Below are 20,332 nucleotides of genomic sequence, written 5' to 3'. Positions count from 1 at the left end.
AGAAAAAAGGAGAAGAAGCAGTGGAGACCGATACTGGATTTGAGAAACCTAAACCAATACCTCAAGAAGCAGTCTTTTCGTATGGTTACCCTTCAGGAGGTATTACACCTGCTCAATTCAAAAGACTATATGGTATCCTTGGACCTCCAGGATGCCTATTTTCATATCCTCATTCACAAGAGTCATCGACAATTCCTGAGGTTTACAGTGGCAGGCAGGCAGTACCAGTTCAGAGTCTTACCATTCGGCCTGAAGTCAGCTCCGCGCATCTTTACAAAGTGTCTGTCTCCGGTAGCAGCATACCTTCGCCAGCATCATCATCATCAAGTCTTTCCCTACCTGGACGACTGGCTTGTCAAGGCTCCTACTCGAACAGGCGTGGCCAAATCCTCTACCGCCTGCCTTCGTCTCTTCAAGAACTTAGGCCTAACGCTCAACCAGGAAAAGTCAAATCTACGTCCATCACAACGTCTCAATTTCCTAGGAGCGACATTGGATACACAACAGGAGAAAGCCTTCCCTTCCAGGGAACGTCAGGTCAAGCTGAGAAACCTGGCCGTCCAAATTCAGACCAAAAAGAGTCAGGGTTCGACTATTCAAGTCGTTGCTAGGAATGATGTCTTCCAACATATTTCTCATTCTGCATTGTCGTCTCCACATGCGACCTCTACAGGAAGCTTTAACAAATCAGTGGATCCAAAGTACAGGATCTTTCGACGACTGGGTCAAGATCACTCAGGTCATGAAAAAGGCTCTGAGATGGTGGCTTCTGGGCGACAACTTGAACAAAGGCCTTCCTTACTCCCAGTCTCCCCTTATGTCATAACCACGGACGCATCACTGGAAGGATGGGGAGCGTTCCTTCAGGAATTGCACGTACAAGGTCAGTGGTCAGTGGCAGAAAAACGACTCCACATCAATTTGCTAGAGTTACGAGCAGTACGCTTAGCTCTTCGGGCATTTCTACCCCGAATCAGGAGCTTCCCAGTGCGTGCGAGGACGGACAACACCACCACAATGCACTACCTAAACAAACAGGGAGGTACTCGATCCAAGACGTTGTCTCGCAAATCTCAGCAAATTTGGAGGTGGCTACTCCAGCACAACATTTCTCTGCGGGCAGAGTATGTCCCAGGAGTAGACAACATCCTGGCAGACTCGCTAAGCAGACAGCGCTCAATTTGCCACGAGTGGGAGCTCGACCAGAAGACGCTCGACTCTGTGTTCTCCCGTTGGGGCAAGCCTCACCTGGATCTCTTTGCGACGGAAATGAATGCGAAATGCCAAAGTTACGCAAGCTGGCTTCCCCAGAAAAGATCCCTAGGGAATGCTTTTTCGATGACATGGTGCGAGACCTTTGCTTACGCCTTTCCACCGTTTCCCCTAATCCCAAGGGTTCTCTGGAAATTGAATGCAGGGAGTTTTACCATGATCCTGATAGCCCCAGCGTGGCCACGCCAGCACTGGTATACAGAACTACACCTGCTATCGCTGGAACCTCCAATTCTATTCAGGACATGCCCACATCTCCTTACAATGAACCAGGGACAAGTCCAACATCCGGATCCAACATCTCTCAAATTATCGGCTTGGCTCCTGAGTTCAGAGAGTTCCAGAACCTAGATCTTCCACAGGAATGCAGAGTCGTTCTAGCCCGGGCTGAAAGTACTAATAAGACATATTCCCTCAAGTGGAAAAGGTTCTGTTTGTGGTGTAGGGCTCAGAAATTGCATTTGTTCACTTCTACTCCAGCACAAATTCTGCCCTATTTGCTCCACCTAGCCAATTCAGGGCTGGCACACGCTTCAATAAAAGTCCATCTGGCGGCCATCTCCAGGTTTAGACGTTCTTCGTGTGGCGCTTCACTATGGACCAACAGACTGGTCAAGCAGTTTCTGAAGGGATTATTCAGAACTTTCCCTCCAGTACGAGCGTCACCACCTACATGGCAACTAAACGTGGTACTAGCTCAACTAATGAAACACCCGTTCGAGCCAATTCACAAAACAGATCTTAAATATTTGTCATGGAAAACGGCTCTACTACTGGCGCTCACGTCAGCAAGGAGAGTGAGTGAACTGCAGGCTTTTTCTGTGCAAGACCCTTTTATCCAGTTTGAGAATGACCGGGTCATTTTAAGGACTAATCCAAAATTTATACCAAAGGTTCCGTCCTCTTTCCATCTCAATGAACCTATTGTCCTGAGATCGTTCTTCCCAAATCCATCATCTGCGGCTGAAAGATCTCTGCACTCATTGGACCTCAAGCGATGTCTCAAATTCTACATACACAGGACTGAGCAATTTCGGAAGTCTAACCAATTGTTTGTTGCATTTAGCAGGCCTAGGAAAGGCCTAGCATTGACAAAACAGAGCATTTCCAGATGGATTTCAGCGGCCATCGCATTCTGTCACCAACAGGCGGGCCATCCTCTGCCTTCAAAGGTTCAAGCACACTCCACTAGAGCGGTAGCCACCTCCATGGCGCTCTTTGCTGGGGTACCCATTGTCGACATCTGCAGAGCGGCGACATGGAAGACGCCGCATACGTTCACCAAGCACTACTGCTTGGATTCTGAACTTATGAAGGATGCAGCAGTAGGACAGGCTGTCCTACGTCATCTATTTCATTAGAGGTGAGCCTTCTTCCTATCATCCCACCTTCCAGGTAATTTACCGCACGTTTCTTATCAGGTTGTGAGTATCATGTAAACTGTGTAACAACTTATGATAAGTTTATTATGTCTTTCAAGATGTATGTGAGAAATGTGCTCATTATTGCTTGCTATTCTGATTCAGGCATGTGAATCTATGAAAGATACCCATAATACTGGATAAGAAATGCGTTACTTACCTGTAACAGCAGTTATCCAGTATTGGTATCTTTCATAGATTCACATGCAACCCACCTGCCTCCCCTGGAAGGGCTCACCTAAGTCTTCTCAGTAGGTACTACTTGGCACGGTGCTTACGAAAATCTGAGGGACAAGGGCTCCTTCCAGGAAGGTCAGGAGGGTGATAGGAGCTGATTGGCTACTGGCCAAAGTTTGGTCCTTTTTACATAAGGACCTAGATAGGCTACTAATGTGAGGCCTCTGGCCTAGTACTAAGTATATGTCCATGTGACATTACTATATTTATTTACCGGGGACTCCCACCCCGACGACGGGGAATGATTCAGGCATGTGAATCTATGAAAGATACCAATACTGGATAACTGCTGTTACAGGTAAGTAACGCATTTCTTATATGCAGATGTATCGGCGAGGGCACTAGACAGGGGTGCCCGTTGTCCCCCTTTCTTTTTGCCATTGTTTTGGAGCCCCTCGCATGCAGGATTCGCCAGTCTCACAGGGCAGCTGCTTTGAATTTTAATAATTGGCCGTGGGGATCTCTGCATACGCAGACAACATGGTCCTGTATGGCCGGGAGCCTCAGAAATATTTATCTCAGGTCGTTCGAGAAATATATCCGGTTCGGTCTCTTTTCGGGGCTGCACATCAACTGGGAAAAGTTAGTGCTGGTCCCTCTTACGCCTGCCACGACTGCACCACAGGTAGATTATCCCTTAGCCTGGACGGAGGAGCCAGTCAAGTACTTGGGCATCTGGATCCATTGGTATCCTGTGATAGTGGTCCGCGAAAACTACGGGAGAGCTTATACTGCTTTGGTGGAGCGTGTTGACCGTTAGGTTGGGCTGCCTCTTTCGCTGGCGGATCGCATTGCAGTGATCAAAATGGTGATCCTCCCTCAGTTTTTGTACTTATTCTGCAATGTCCCTATTCGGCTGAACACTTTTTAAAAACAGTACAGACTCAATTGCTTCGGCTGGTGTGGGGGGCGAGACACCAAGGATTGGATGGGCCACATTGACTTTACCCTTCGAGAAGGGCGGGTTTAATGCTCCGGACTTCTATGCGTACTACCTTTGCGGACAGGCACAGTATGCATATTTTTGGGTCTGCACGCATGGATTTATCCCCATGTGGCGATAGAGGAGGGTGATGCTGACCCGACACCGCTGAAGAACATTGTCACGCATGTTCACAGGCAAACACCCAGATCTGAGATTAATACAATAGATGTCACGGTTTCCGCATGGCAGGAAATCTGTAAGCGGACGAATAGACTGCCTTTATATGACCCGGCTATGTGCATCGAAGGTCATGCTGCTCTTTCAATGGCGGGCGAGCGTGGGCCGCTTGCCTTACTTCGCGAGGCGGGAACATCCACTATGGGCGATCTGTATAAAGAGGCGTCATACATTACAGGCTCAGACTTGGAATATATCTCAAATCCTACCCACCGGTTTCAATACACGTGCTACAGATTACGCAGGGCTGTCCGGGACCACTACACTTGCTTTCCGGAGGAGCCAGCTCGTCTAGAGCTTTACAGATGGTCATGGTAGCTGCTTCACGGAAACATCTGCTCACTAGACTGTATAAGGCGGTGCAGGAAGAGTCCGTACTCCCAGTGGATAAACGCTTGGGGCAGTGGAACAAGATTTTAGATCTGCAAGTCACTGCTTGAGTGGTAACAAATCTGTACGGTGACCGGGAGGCTGTCGCTTAACTGCAATCTCCGCATTATCCACCTGAAATTCCTGCACCAGACTCCTCCCACTCCAAAGAAACTCCATAGAATGGGGCTTAGAGACACAGATTGCTGGAGGCAGTGTGGGCAGGGAGAGGCAGACTTCCTTCATCTAGCCTGGCAGTGCAGGACGGTACACTCATACTGGGTAGAAGTGATGGAATTGATTTACACTATGACTGGGTGCAGACTGGAGTGTACGCCTCTGGTATGCTCGTTTGGGTATGTGCCGGGTACAAAAGGCGTTTTGGGGCGCTTTGTGAGAGTGGCGCTGCTTCTGGCCAAAAGGCGTGTACTATTCACTTGGGATGGACGTCGGACTCCACTTGCATCTCAATGGTTAACGGACATGGTGTATTGCCAAGAACAGCTGGAACTATTTCAGGAGGAGCTGCCATCAACTTCTCGACATAAAGATATCTGGGCTCCTCTGTGAGAATATTTGCTGGCTTGCAGTGAGCAAACTGAGTGATCATTCGCACACACGTGAGCACTTGTTACATTGTGGGATCTAGTGTCCTAGATTCAAATATCGGCTATACATGTCATGTACTGCAGGCTTGGGGGGTGGGTGGGTGATACTTGTTTTTTACTTGCCATTTTTGTGTATCACGCGGTTTACTAGTGATATGTACTGATGTGCTATTTGATAATGATTAAATAAAATTAATTAAAAAAAAAGATACTCGTGTTCAGCGGGCCTAACTCAGTCGCTGTATCCGGCACACAATCCATCACGTTTGGCCTGAACGGTTGACTTTGTCCTAGTCTGGTTTGACCAGATAACCATAGTTGGCACAGGCACTATTTTCACTTCAACCTCTACAATTGCATTATCTCCGGTTCTACTGGTTGGATTTTTGTTGTTTTGGTCTTACATAATTTATTAAATTGTACTCTATTCTAAAAAATAAAAATAAAAAGTTGCCAAGGAGGCCCTGTTAAAGGGTTGTTTCACTTTTACCTCTTTCCTCCACTTGTTACTGGTATGGGATGTGCCATAGATTTACCTGCTTCCCACTGTATTGTTATTTAACAGAATGCACTTGTATTTCCCAAGTGTATTCCACTGCCATGATGAGTGTCTTCCTGCAATATGTTTGTTACGGTCTCAGTGTTTTTCTTTAACTGTTTTGTAAAAGCTTTCTTCTTCTAAACCTAGGTTTCAGGAGTATTATGTAATGATGAAATCATGCTAACCATCAAACCCGGGGAGCACGGATCCACATATGGAGGAAATCCACTAGCCTGCCGTGTGGCTATAGCTGCTCTGGAGGTAAGTGTAGGCATATGGGTCTTTTAGAGTTTACTAAAGTTAATTGTCCACAGTATTTCAGGGAATAATGCTGTGCTGTTACAGCGCCCTCTTTGGTGAAAAGGTTTGTGGCAAATCAGTATGAATCCGGGTGGAGGACCACCTATGTGGGAAAATTCAGGAGTCAACTGCTGAATAGTTAAGATGATGACATTGTCTTGTCCGTATCAGTTAATAGCCCTATCCTTCCTTCCAGTGTGATCAGCTCTGGCATACCATTCCATTAAAATGACTTTTTCTTTTCAATTTCCTCATTGTTCTCTCTCCATTTTCTTTCTCTTTACTGGTGGCCCATACAGTAGGCTTGAATTGTGCTATATCCTCAGAGCTAGTTCTTTTGCTGGCACCCACACATGGCACTTTGAAAGTAGGAAATCCTGCTTTTTGGGCGAGAGTCCATACACTGTTTGCAGTTGGAATTAGGATTAATGTTTTACACTATCTTCATTTTCTAATCTGCATTGAGGCGGACACAACAAGGTTGATTATTCGGAAACTGACGTTTAACAAATATATATCTATATAACTGTAAAAAAACTATTGTTACAGTGATGTTCTAGTTGGGCTCAGATTTCACCCATACAGAACCAGTGAAATTCAGCAGTTGTAGTTACCCGAGCTAACTAAAACGCCCCAATGCACTGCTTATAACCTCACATATTAGATCACTCATGACCTGGTCAGTGATATCACTGATGACATCTCAAATAACATCACAAGTGACATATTGATTGTGAGTGTTTTCTAAATGTTTTTGTGTGTTAAACGCATATACTACCACACAAGGTAAATTAGTATGTGTACTTTGTGTACTACGGAGTGATTCCTTTTTTAAAAATAGTTTGTGAGTCACTGTGTGTGAGTGGGTGCCTGAGTAACTGTACAGGTGTCAGTGGGTGTGACTAGCTTAATGGATGAATAAGTGGATGTCTTTGTAACCAGGTGGGTTACTAGGTGGCTGTATTGGTGAGTGGGTGTGTCACTGACTATGGTTGAGTGGGTGTCTGGCTGTATGGGTGAGCGAGTGGCTGTATGGGTGAGCGAGTGGCTGTTTGAGTGAATGGTTAAATTAGTTGGTGTGTGAGTGGTTGTATGGAAGAGTGTGGGGTTGACTGTATGGGTAAGTGATTGGTTGTATAGATGTGTCAATGGGTATGTAAGTAGTTATGTGAGTGGTTGTATGGGTGAGTGGGTGGTGTGTGAGTGGATGTATAGGTGAATAACTGGGGGTGGGAATAGTTATGTGGATGAGTGCTGTTGTGTGATTGTCTGTGGGTGAGTGACTGGTTGTATGATCAGGCTGAGTGAGTGGATCTATTAAGAAGTGAGTGGTTGTGTAAGTACTTGCATGGGTCTGTGAATAGGTATTTGAGTTGTGAGGGTATCTGAGTTGGTGTGTGTGGTTCTGTTAAAGATACCATCGGTTTCAGCATTGATGTCAATGACTAGCTCATGCGTGATGTAATATGTGAGGTAATAAGCAATGCATTGTGGGGGCATTAGTTATAGTTCGCTCAGGTAATTAACTTCTGAATTTCACTGTTTTTGTACAAGTGAAATCGGATTCCTAACTAGAGCTTAATTTTATTTCCTAACTGTAATCACTAACTTTTGACATGGAGTGCGGGTGCATGAGTCTCATTGGGTGTATGAGTGTCTGAGTTGGATTGTAAGTGGCTGTGAGTATGAGGGGGGCTGTAAGTGGGTATATGAGTGTCTGACTGGGTATGCGAGTCTCTGATGGGGTGGGAGGTAAACTTCCCTCCGGAGTTTGTAAAGTTTTTTTTTTTTTCCCCCCTTACACGTTCTGCTTGGAACGTTGAATTGATCAAAAACTCTGCCAACCGCCAGCAGAGGAGAGTTTGCTGGCGTGATCACCCCTATACTTCATCCCCCGAGAGTAGTGTGCCAGGAGGCGTGTTTGCCAAGTGGTTGAGAATTGGGCAGGGATTCCGATGAGGTCTGGGCAATCCTGCTGTGGGGGACGAACTTGTGGCAACCATAGGGGTTCTTGGCCCCCAACGGCCCTCAGCAGCTAGGGGACTCCATCGTCCAACCAGTAGTGCGTCAGGAGGTGCATTTCCAAAGTGGTTGAGAAAGGGGCCGGGGCCTCCAATGAGGTCTGAGCGATCCTGTTGTGGGGTACTTGTGGGTGCAATTCAGCCGTGGGGAGGAGCTGGTCCCTGGGGATTATAGAGCCCATAAAGGGAAGCCCTGTGTGCCCCCTCCCTTTTTTTTTTTTTTTTTTTATCAAAGTCTTGAGGAGGTGGTGGAACCTGGACCTCATTGAGCTGGGGGGGGGGGGCTCTTACGCCCCCTCCTTTTTAAAAAATAAATAAAAGCCACTGGGACCTGGCTGTATTCAAAAGTAGCCCCTGCATTTTTTTCTTTTCTCTTTTTGCCGATTAGAAAAAAAAGTGCTTTTTGGCCCTGTTGGGCTCACTGTGGGACCACACCTGGGGGAGAGTGTCGGGGTATTCCTGAGCTCCCCACCCCATCTTTATATTATTTAGACGCTTTTTGTGGAACTCTGCTGAAGTAGAGTCTCAAGTTGGCTGCCAACACATCCTGATTGATGTGTTGGCAAGGAATCCGATCTCCCCATGAGATATGTGCCTAGGAAGTACCCAGATATCCTTATATGCTTTCCCTTAAATTTCTCAACAACTACTGAACGGATTTACACCGGATAACAAAGTTTAATCTGCGAACCAAACAACCCCCCACCCGAACCCTGAAATTTTACATGCACCACAAGAGTCTGACACTTTTTGGGGGAAAGGTTTGTGAAAGTTTGTCAAACTGTGAGAAAATATATATGTATGTATGTCAAATGCTATTTCTATAGAAACTGTCTGAACTATAACTACCTACTGGCGGTAATATATCACAGGGCAGGTGCTGTCCTTTGCAGAGGAACTGGTTGAGATCTGTCTGAATATAGATACATTTTTAGATCTGCAACTAGTTGGATGAGCTATGTTACACTCTGCATCAGGAAATGGCTTTAAACCCCAGTAAGGCAGGTCATAGAGTGGGTAGAGTGAAGGCCTAGCAGAATTAGAACTGAAATTTGAGAAAAGTGGATGGGAATGACAGAAAAGTGTAGAAGACAGAAAGAACATAGAGATGCAGGGGTTTATAAAGTGACCAATGGCAAAACTGGAGGTAGGATAAAGTTGGGACAGCACAGAGACAGTGTAGATTAGGGCAGAGGCGTGGTTCTCCACTTGTGCTTCGTGGACCCGATGGGATCTGTTACGCCTACTCGGGGGTACACAATTGTTTGTAAAATGAAATTTTAGCAGATTAGTAAAGTACATATACATAAGAAAGCAACATTAAAAAATTTAAGTTTTAAAACGCTCTGTATATGCAAAGGAATACGAAATTGGAAGTGCTAGTACAGCAAATCTAATCGATTGTGGCTATGGGAGGTTAATTGAAGCAGCACTTGTATGTGCCGACAAAAAAGAGCATGCTTTTGGAGCAAAAAAGACAGTGATAGGCTAGACTCTTGCATAATCACTTTCTGTTATCATTAAAGCTATACCTTGAAAAACTCCAACTTTTCTAGCGAAACTATGATTTTCACTTTTTATTTTGATTGTATATATATTAAAATATTCTATACTTTGAAATAAAATATTCCATGCTTTGTGTATTTGTTTGCAGTATATTTGTTTTCTGTATTTTCGTGTATTCTTTTGAGCTTAAAATCAAAGAAAGGTGCTCTGCAAAAAGCTACATGAAAGGACAGGCTCAGTATGTATGTTCCCAGAAATATTTAATAATTTCTGAGAGAGGAGTATATAGGTCATATTAGACTTTAGATTTTCTTAGACTTTTTGTAATACATTCTTCAGGAAAGGTTTCACAAGCACAAATTATACAATGTTAAGACAATTTAAGTGGCGGAACACATGCGCACACGCAATTTCAACGCACAGAGTACCAGCAAAATAAGGTCAATCAAAAGGCAAAAACTCGAGGAAGACAACAAAGAAAAGAACAGACTTCCTACAGCTTGGCTCCTGGAACATATTTAAATATATGCCACAGTTGAATAAAAATTGAATTGGGAAATTTCCTTCCCTAAGTTTGGGTTTCAGTGACCGTAAAAAACACGTAACCTGAAACTTTGGAAATCCAGAAGCTGCACTTCCTACATACGTCGGCCAACAAGGCGTTTCATTTATTGTTCACGGAACAAGGCACCCCCAAATGTACATACGTTCTATTTTAACATTTCAGTCAACGCTCTAGGATATTAAATTGCTTTTATAAGGATATCTTAAGGTAGGCACTTTTTTTCACTCATTTTTGTAGAATTAAAAAAAATAATTATCAAGATTAACTACTCTGCTATAGGGACCTCCTGTAATTTCAAAGGTACTTGAGCTGAACATTTTGCCAGACCTCCGTAAGCTTCCTGAGTGAACCTAAGATGGGCACATTAGTGTCACCATCATCTGTGCATCCTGTCAGTAGAACTACTTAAGCTTCCACATATGACCAGAAGGCCTTGAGTGAAGAAAAGGAATGCCGCAAGATTCGGTTATTGATCGTGACTAATCTAAATGTATTTGAAACTCCGGATTTACGGTATTCTATTTTTTTTTTTTTACATGTCTGTCTATATTTTGATCCTTTAATATTTTTTTGCTTTTTTCATCAGTTTATCTAGATTTAGTTAGGGTTTTCTAAACAACTGGCGCTTCAACTATGTTTTCACTTTGAACAGATAAATATATACTCGAATGTGTGATAGGTTTTCAAGCTGTACATTCTTATGTACATTCTTATGCTACATTTGCGCAGTCGCATTAAACATGAGCATTGTAGCACACCCGAATATGCGTGTCTGCAGCTGTTTCAACTTCACCAGGAAAGCTCCCTTTTCTTTTAACTCTCCTACCTGTCGATCAGCGCGCTTGTTGCCTAGCAATCACAATTGACCACATTGATTATCAGAAAAAATTGTTTTATGGTTTCTTTTTGTACGTACCTTTTTTAAAATAAATTTAAAAAAAAATACAGAAGTGGGAGTTCTTTTCCAGGGGATCCTCATCAATAGTCATAAGCACTGAATATTCCTGCCTATGTGCGTGGAACCCCAGAAATAATAAAAATTATATATGAAAAACCGATGCAACCTCCATATAGGAGGCTAAACAATGCAATAATAAAATAAATACTTGTGCTTACACAATTAATATATGAACCACAGGAGGGCAAGTATCACTTAAACTCTTTGAGTACAACTCATAAACTGCAAAAGAGCAGGCATTCACTTAGAGGCTGCATTGTAAGCCCATAGCAAATGAAAAATTGTACAAAAACTGGCACTGTGCCTTTAAGGCAGCCATGACCCCTAGCTTCCCATCGTGCCTCAGGGGTGACAGTCACGTCAGTTGTTCTTTGCGGAGCCCAACGATTAGGACACAAAGATTAAGCTTAACCAAACAAGATTAAACTGTCTCATTTGCCTGGGGAGGCGGGTGGGTTGCTGATGACTTTGATGAGGATACCCCTGGAAGAGCACTAGGATTACAGGTAAGTAACTTATCCTTCTCTTCCAGGGGATCCTCATCAATAGGAATAAGAACTGAATAGAATAGCAAGCCCATCTTCCACCTGTGGGCAAATGAGACAGAATGAGCCAACAGACAACCATAATTATCAGTGTTTGAACATATTCCTCAAGGATGCTTGGCCTACTTGAGTGTCTGCTCTTGTATCTGAATCAAGACAATAGTGTCTTGTAAATGTATGTACAGATCTCAGAGATCGGTACATTATTAAGTAAAACAGTTGTAGCTGCTTTTCCTCTAGTGGATTGAGCTTTGGGAGTCAAAAGGGGGACCCATCAATTTAGATAGAACCGAGTTCAATTCCCAGGAAAGAGAAGGAGGCCGAACAGGAGGGTAGACCTTCTTTAGACCTTGTAAAAAAATCCTTCACTACCTGTAGCTGAAAAAAGGACGGTTGAGAAGAACGGCTGTATGCCGTAATGGTAGCCAGGTGCACCTTAATGGAAGCAAATTTGAGGCCTGCCTGGGCTAAATTAAGCACTTATGGTAAAATAATGGGGTACCCACACTTGGGCGGGAATATTCAGTGCTTATGACTTTGAGGATATCCCTGGAAGAGAACTAGGATTACAGGTAAGTAACTAACTTACCCTTACTCATCCCGTCTTATTTATGTACGTAAAAAACTGGGAGGCTTACATAGCGACATTTATAGGTTCCCCACATAATGTAAATAGAAGGGTGGATGCGTTAGGCAAACATGTGTCCAGTTCCATCTGTAGTTGAGAGCTGCAGGTTCCACAGATTCCCCTGTCCCAACGCCCCTGCTCTGTACTCCTGCTCACCATAGAAGCTTTCGAAATAAGTCACCAGTTTTTACTCCAAAAGAAGAGCTGATTCTACCCTAGCCCCCCCCCCCCAGATCGTTGGCAAGTCGATAGACTTTGTGAACCCCCAAAATTGTGTTTGTGAACGGACATCGACCATTGCACGCAGTTTTGAACCTTGTAAGTGTATCCTTACCTTTGAGAGAAAAGGTGAAGTGTCCAGAGTACGAAACTGCTGTCAAAAAAAGTAGGTCTGTTGGCAAAAGAATCGGGTTTAGGGTATTCACTTACACTGGCAGGTTGCTTTCTTCCAGAAATCTATAGATTGCTGTATATCTTCTCTTTACATACTGGGAGCATTCTGCCACCAGTTATGTACACATTTGTGAAGATAAAATTAAACGAATCTGTCTAACTTGTGTGTATGCTATCTCTGTTTAATGTGAACCTAGCCAAAAGGCAGTGGAGTGCTGCTGTACAGGATTGGAATTTGGATTTCCTGTGCTTTTACAGTAGATGTAGTAGTGTAAATAACTCTTGATCTGGGTCCAGTGCTCTTTTTATAAATGAGATGGGATATTATTAAGGAAAGGGAAGAATTGTCAGGCACTTAAGACTACTGTATTTACTTTATGATGGTGGGGCAAGGGTTTGTGGCACAAGGTGGTCACTTCATTTATCATTTTCTTTTCTTCATTAGGTTCTAGAAGAGGAGAAACTGTCTGAGAATGCAGAAAGAATGGGAGATGTGCTGAGAGCAGAGCTCATGAAAACCCCATCTGATATTGTGACATGCGTGAGAGGAAAAGGGCTGCTGAATGCAATAGTCATCAAAGAAACCAAAGGTATGGAACTGCCACATGCTATCATTTCAGTGCTGGTTAGTAGAATTTATAACTTCCACAGCAGGTATTGAACCCTTCATGAAGAAAGTCTGGGTCTCTGAACATAATCACTTCATAAGTAGGTGATGGATGTATTTATTCTGCTGTGTGCTTTTTTTTTTTTTTTTCTTTATTTTGCACCAACATCTTGTCTTACGAAACAAGAAGAGTGACTAGTGATGCAAGTCAACTGAATTGGGAGCCTGGTCAATGGAGCCCAAGAGTTCGGCCTTGAGTACTGGCTGCCATTTGTCTTCTGATGTCGGGTTTGATCTTCTCTGTAACAAAGATATCCATGGACGCAACTTTCAGTCCACCAAAAGCTGGGCCATTAACAATCGGTGTAGTTGAACAATTGTACTCGGAAGGAAGTTGAAATATTTTTTTTTTATTTTCCTGAAGGCAGTTGACAAATGTAAGGGAGACTATTCCAGGAAGGAACTCCTAGGTTAATGGGCATCTGACACCACCATTCCTTGCTCGGGGGCTGTCAGCTGGTGCAATTAAATGTTGAGACTGCAGATTCAAGGCTGGTAGTCTTTAATCCACTTTCAGACACTCCTTGTCCATTTTTCTCTCTTGCAGGGTCCTGCTTTCTTTGTTATTGTAAGAAGTAGGTTTCCAATCTGTTTCTCCCTCTCGTGCACTCTGTAAATATCAGATTCTGGAAATAAGTGCCAGTGCACCCTCACCGACTCCAATCTAGCACTGGTCCTTGTAATCAGACTGAATGAATAATGATGCACAAGGATGGTTTTCTAGACCATGCAAATACACAGAATTTAGCTTCCGTGATGAGCTAAGTTGTGTGGTTTTGCAATTATATGATTGACTTATGTAGAGACGTCAAATCTTCAGCAGTACAGTACTTTGGGTGAAACTCCACTGCTATTCTATTGATTTATTTTTTGTTGGTCAAACTTAAGAGGTGTACTGTCACCCCCTTTTGCTAACTGGTTGTAGTTGTTGTAGGTCCGATGTAGAGCCATTGAGGAAAATAGCCAGTGTTTAGTCCTTTAGTCATGGAAGAGAAGTCTTAAAGTGACAGGCTATAGTAAATTTTGTATATCGTTGCCATGCATAAAAAAAAGTCTAGATTCAGCTAATATATCCTTGCCTATGGTGAACAAGCATTGTGGATGGTAGGACCCAGTACTTTCAAGAGGAGTCGGTGATCTTAATGATAGAAACAAGGATTTCAATAAGGGCTAGCAGGTACTATTCCTGACCTCCAGTTTGGTTCCCCTGGTACCACTTGCAACCACCGATTTCAAGGGCCAAGACGGCAGTAGAAGAACAGAGTATACCCGGTGTACTTTTTGCAGTTTATGCCCTTTCCTTACCCCAGCCACTTAGCAAAAAATAAGGCGCTGCTGAGGGCTTACGGGGGGGACCAGAGGGTTAACCTTGTGATGTCCTCAAGGTTGAAGGGAGCATGGTGTGCTATTTTAGTGAATTGACGTTCGTGACCAGAAATACTACTGATATTTCCTTGAAAATTAGATTTTTGCTGTGTCTCGGTGATGGACTCTTTTAGGAGAACGAGGTCCTTTACTAGTAACTAAGCACGTGCTACCTCAAAATTCTTTTAAAAAATTTTTTTTACATTTTTTTTTACTTTACTTGATTTGGCATATTGTCAAGATGTGGGCATGGCTTCCCGAATTGTGTAAAGTTGGCAAGAAGGAAGCAAGACGTGAGCAGTGCTGTGTGAATCTCTCTTCATCCTGCATCTAGGCTTTAAAAAAAAAAAAAAAAAGCTGCAGCAAGCATTGTCTCGAGTAGTTAAGCCGTGTCTAGATCACTGTCCTAGGGAGCTCAATCTACAGGGCACTCAGAAGGGATGTTGAGTCCTTGACAACTAGATAATGCAGGTAGTGTTCCCTAGCAAAGATTTTGCCCATTTATCGCTTGGAGGCTAGTAGGGCTTATTTTATGAATCCGGGTATACTTAGTTATCCATACTTTTTTATGGAGCATTGAAAGGAATGTGTCATACGACTTGCTTCTTGGAATCCAAATGTTGTATTTTCTATGCTTTTAAGTCCATCTTTTGATTCCATGCTTTGCTTTCCTGCAGTGTAGTTTTCCTTTACTATGCAAAGTTAGTGCAAAATAAGCACATTTCATAGACTAAGCATCACACGTGTGTACCAGAAAATAGTAATTCAGTGTATTTGGTTTATTTACTTGTCATTTTCAATTAGGTCAGCCCATTCCTTTGCTGTTTCCCTTTCTTTACTTGGGGGCCTAATCAATACAGCCAGTCTTGTCATGCTTTGGCAACATCATCTGTTCATTTTCAGGAGTATCCATATTGCTGGCATATGGCCAACACATCCTGGAAACCAGTAAGCATGTGCCCTCAGTGAGGGCACCAACTGCTACTCTTTATGCTATTGTTAAAAAGCTGAAAAGGAACTACAAGGTGTTCCATGTAAATATCTGACAAGCATCCGTTTGCAAGCAGTAGTTCCTTGCAGACTGCTCTGATGCACTAGAGAGGGCCCCTCTTGTTGTATCACTACTTTTTCCTGTGTGAAGCTACTTTGTACCTCCATGTATAGAAAAATATGTAACCAACCTGTGTTGTAGAAGGAAGTCCCTTACTCATAATGCTCATTTTGTGGTTTGGGTCTTGCAACCTTCCCTGAAGGTGCAGGTAGTGAAAATAACACGCAAAATGCTGTCACACGAGGCAGCGAGTTTATAAAATACCCAGAGGTCATGGTTCAACCTGTCTAACGTATGCTTCTGGCCACACACCCCCTTAACAGTAATCCCCTCCATCAATCTCAGACTAGAAATTCAATGTCTCCTCACATCTCATGAATACAGTTTCCCTCTGACTTAATTTCCACGTGATATCTGAAGGTAGTTTACAACCTAACATGTATGCTTTCATTGATAGATTACGATGCATGGAAAGTATGTCTGCGGCTGCGTGACAACGGACTTCTGGCCAAGCCTACACATGGGGACATCATCCGCCTGGCACCACCCCTCGTAATCAATGAAGATGAAGTTCGGGAATGTGCGGACATTATCCATAAAACTCTACTTTCATTCTGAATATTCCTCGGTTCAGCTGCCAACTCATCGCAATTTAACTCCTGGCATGTTTCTCCTGTTTATACATAACTTAAAATCGAACCTTCATACAGAGCACCGTTGCTCCATTCTTGTTCCTGCTCACTCCATTTAGAATTGGGGCAGATGGTTTTTAGGTTGTAGGGTGTAGGTCAAGCGGTTTCAAAGTTTGATGGTGACTCAGTCTGAACGACCACCCACCGTTCAGGATGATTTTCATGGTCTTTCTGCTCTCAGCTGATAGCAAGGATGTTCTGGACTATGGGCCCTGGGTGGCACAATTACATTTGCACAAGAGAATGCCTCTCAATACTCAAGCTTTATATTCCACCTCACTGATGAATGGTTGAAAGTGAACCCTACTAGTTGACTTATTGAATAGGTCTAGGTGTGTGCCTACAACATGATGCCTAAACGCCATTTGCCCTTTGAATTGCTGCGTTGATTTTGCGGTTCAATTTCAAAGCAACTGTTCCATGGAAGAAGATAAAACTTATGAGTTGTAGAAACTGTTTTCTGTTAATATGATGAATTTGTTAATAAGTTAAGTTCTGTGAAATAAATACGGTTCAGAAATCAACATTTGTTTAATGATTGAACAGATAGTCTCAATAGACTTCAGCAACACTGAGTTTGAATAAGCGCCTATGCAAAAAATATATAGATATCCAGAGAACCCTTATGTGGACATCTGAGCTTTTAATGTACATTTATTTATGTGCTCATACGATCTGTACCATATAAAGTAACCAAATAACATATGAAACCCATGCACTAGCAAACGCTTCATGAATGTATCACTAACATGTACTTTGCAATACATCGATATTTCCATGCTGTGTTGGCACTAACGCACGTGTACACCTTAATAGTTGCCTTGTACAGACATTCATGTCAACCCTTAAAGAGACTGGTGTGTACACTCAGTCTGACCGAGGGGCCTTTTTTCTAGATATCATCATCACCTAGTATTCCTCACATCATAATGTAATTCTCAAAACAAAAAAATACAACTTGCATATACACACTTCCACAAATTGCTACACAAACTATAATCACCCAGGCAGATGTATTGACTCGTTCACTCAAGAGCACACACTCCTAGAAATGTTCATGTGAAAAAAAAATGTACAGCGCGTGCAAATAAACGTATAATTTTTTTCTTTTGCCCTGTCCTGAACACCTCTTCATACGGTTCCATATTTTTGAGACATGCACTCACACCATAAATCTTTAAGAAGGCTTGACTTTGCTCACACACAATCTATTCCTAGATCATATCATTCAAGCACCCAAGCATAGACCCTACTGTTACAAAGTGAAAATGTATGTGGCAGATTGTATAGCTGAAGTGTATTCTGTGTGCAATGCAAGTTAGGGTCTCAAATGCCTTACACAGTAATGGACACAACAGACAATCTGCTTCTGTCAGTAAATGTTTATTTTGTGTTCAAATACTTTATTGCTTAAGATAAAAAAATACATCTGCAAGGCCGTAGCAATGCCTAAAAGTCAGAAACCTAATAATGAAGAGTTAAAGAAATATATAACAAATAACATCAGAACTGGGATAAAAAGATCTAAAAGTTATCATGTGAAAATGATGAGATAAATATCATGACAGATAACGGGTATTACAAATGCATCAAATACGAAGTATAAACAGCAAATTCATGTGTGAGTTTGTATTGCTTGGTAAATGGGATACATCAGTGACTGGAAATAAGTGAACATTGGAAGATAGAAGGAAAGATAAGTAGGAAAGGGTACTGGAAGGGGGTGGAATGGTGGAAAGAAGATCTGATGCACCTTTTTTTTTTTTTTTTTTTAAAGGGAAAAAAATACAACTTATTAAAGGATATTGAGCTACCAACCCCTGAGAAGACAAATCCATATGATTATCCAAAGAACGCCATACATTACTAGCAATTGAAGGTGAATGATGTTTCTTTTCCACAAAAGTATGAGCTCCACGAAGATATGAAACCCATGCTGTTGGACTGGCCCTTTTTGCAGGGATATATTTCCACTTTTTGCTTCTGCCTCCTATCTTCTACTGATCTGGTGTTGGTTTTAGGACTCTGGGCACTTTACCACTGCTGATCAGTGCTAAACTGCATATGTTCTGTGTAAATTGTTATCTGAAAGACACGTTGGTGATAGAGTCCTTACCTTAGAATATCCCCAGGCGTCAGACTGGATCCGGAACGTTTTACTTAGCCGTACCCCTGGGCGTCAGTAGGTGGCATCCTGTGGCTCCGCGTCCATTACTGGCGTCCTCAGTGCTGAGATGACGATGACTTAGGAGCCATCTATGCTCTGGCGTCAGTTCTTTCTTTTTCCACACCAGTAAGCGCAGATCCAGATTGAGCAAGTACCTTAGTCACTTTTTGACTGCTATTTTGAGACTTTTGTCCCCCCCCCCCCCTTTTTTTTTTCTCCTGGTGCATGTAGGGATGCCCGGCTTTCTAAGTCTTGTAGGGCCTGTCACCGTACTATGTCTGTGTTGGACCCCCACGATGTTTGCCTCTACTGCCTGGAGACCGACCACGACTCCTGGGATTGTCGAGCCATGGCCCTCAAGGCCATGCGGGAGCGGCGTAGGAAATTGCTGGAGGTCCAGCATTTGTCACGCCGGGTCTAGGGGCCGTACCGGGGACCGCTCACGGGACCGGAGCCTCCGCTCTTTGGTCTCCAAGTCTTCACCTTCGGATTCCGGTAAGCGACGCCATAAAGTTGAAGAAGCGTGTTTGCTCTCTGACTTCCCCCTGTCGTTCCTTGGAGGCGGACGTGGGGGTCAGGGGCTTTGCCCCTGTGGCTCCTCGGGAACCTGGGAGTTTCGCGGCTTACCCGCCATACCGGGGTCCGTTGGCGACTCCCGAACAGGTGCAAGAGTTCCTTGCTGCCATGGACCGCCTTTTTTAGGCCTCCGGCTCCCGCCAGCGCGCCTTCGGTCCAGTGTCCACATCTTGTTGGCCCGGTGCCACAGGATCCTGTGCCGTTGGCTCCAGACACGGCGCCATGAGGTGCAGCATAACCGGCTCCGGCGCCGCACTGGGTGCAGTTTATCCCTTCCTTGCCCCGGTTCTAGGACCATTTTGTTCCGACCCGGGATCCTCATTGGGTGGCGGCGCCGGTCTGGCCCTGGCCGGCGCTGAGAACGGTCCCGACACCGTTGGTCCCTTCTCCTGCTCTGCCTCTGCTGCCCCGACTGGCCCCCTCTACACCAGAGGCAGACTAAGACTGGGAAGGGTCCGAGGACCCTCTTGCACAGCAATGTGACTCCGAGCAAGATTGAGTGGACTATTTTGGAGGATGCAGGCGACCTCGATTTCTCTTCTGACCTGGGGTCTGCCTCTCCCCCGCCTACGATGGAGGAGGACACCTCCTACACTATGTTACTCTGTTGTGCTGCTGAGGCCCTCAACCTTGAAACTCCCCACAGTGGCCCTCAAAACCAACCCCCTCACCGGGGTGCTCCAGACAGCGTCTACTTCGTCGGAGCTGTTGCTTCAATTCAAGGATGCCCTTACAGAGGTCCTCTTTGGCACTTGGTCAAGGCTGGCCACGGGGGCCCCGTGGATAAAAACGTCACCCGGCGCCCGATGACCCCGCCTTCTTGACCACTCTCTCTACGTCTGAAAGCCTGGAAATCTGAAAGACACGTTAGAATTAGATTCCTTACCTTAGAATATCCCCAGGCGTCAGACTGGATCCGGAAATTTTTTGCGTAGCAGTACCCTTGCGCGTCGGTAGGCGTCGTCTGCGGCTCCGCGTCCGTCGTGGGCGCCGTGATCACGTCGTCTGAGTACTTAGACGCCGCCTCCGCGTGCTGACGTCAGTTCTTTTTTCCGCGCCAGCAGCGCAGATCCGGAAAAAGTGGTACCTTAGTCACTTTTTGACTTTATCTTTTGATCTCATTTTGTGAGTCTTCGACTCCTGTTCGGTGTCGGTAGGGATGCCTGGTTTCAAGCCCTGTGAGGATTGCGACCGACTGATGTCGGTAACGGACCCTCACCGTCTGTGTCTCCACTGTCTCGGCGTCGACCACGACGACAAGGCCTGTTCCGACTGCCGGGCCTTCACT

The 20,332-nt window shown here is 44.2% G+C and overlaps 1 protein-coding gene across 2 annotated transcripts in view; it reads left to right on the top strand.

The window, feature by feature from the left end:
- The window catches only part of OAT (ornithine aminotransferase), a 100,467-nt gene extending 83,642 nt beyond the window's left edge, over positions 1-16,825 (top strand). For both annotated transcript variants that reach the window (XM_078644021.1, XM_078644022.1), the window contains exons 8-10: positions 5,758-5,871; positions 12,972-13,116; positions 16,067-16,825. In XM_078644021.1, coding sequence (XP_078500147.1) covers positions 5,758-5,871; positions 12,972-13,116; positions 16,067-16,227 — 420 coding nt within the window. In that variant the 3' untranslated portion in view covers positions 16,228-16,825. The remainder of the gene's footprint in view (positions 1-5,757; positions 5,872-12,971; positions 13,117-16,066) is intronic.
- Positions 16,826-20,332: the final 3,507 nt, after the last annotated feature.

This window comes from Lissotriton helveticus, chromosome 5_1 (assembly GCF_964261635.1).
Source record: "Lissotriton helveticus chromosome 5_1, aLisHel1.1, whole genome shotgun sequence".
Taxonomy (NCBI): Eukaryota; Metazoa; Chordata; class Amphibia; order Caudata; family Salamandridae; genus Lissotriton; species Lissotriton helveticus.
This window is presented reverse-complemented; position numbering and strand designations above follow the sequence as displayed.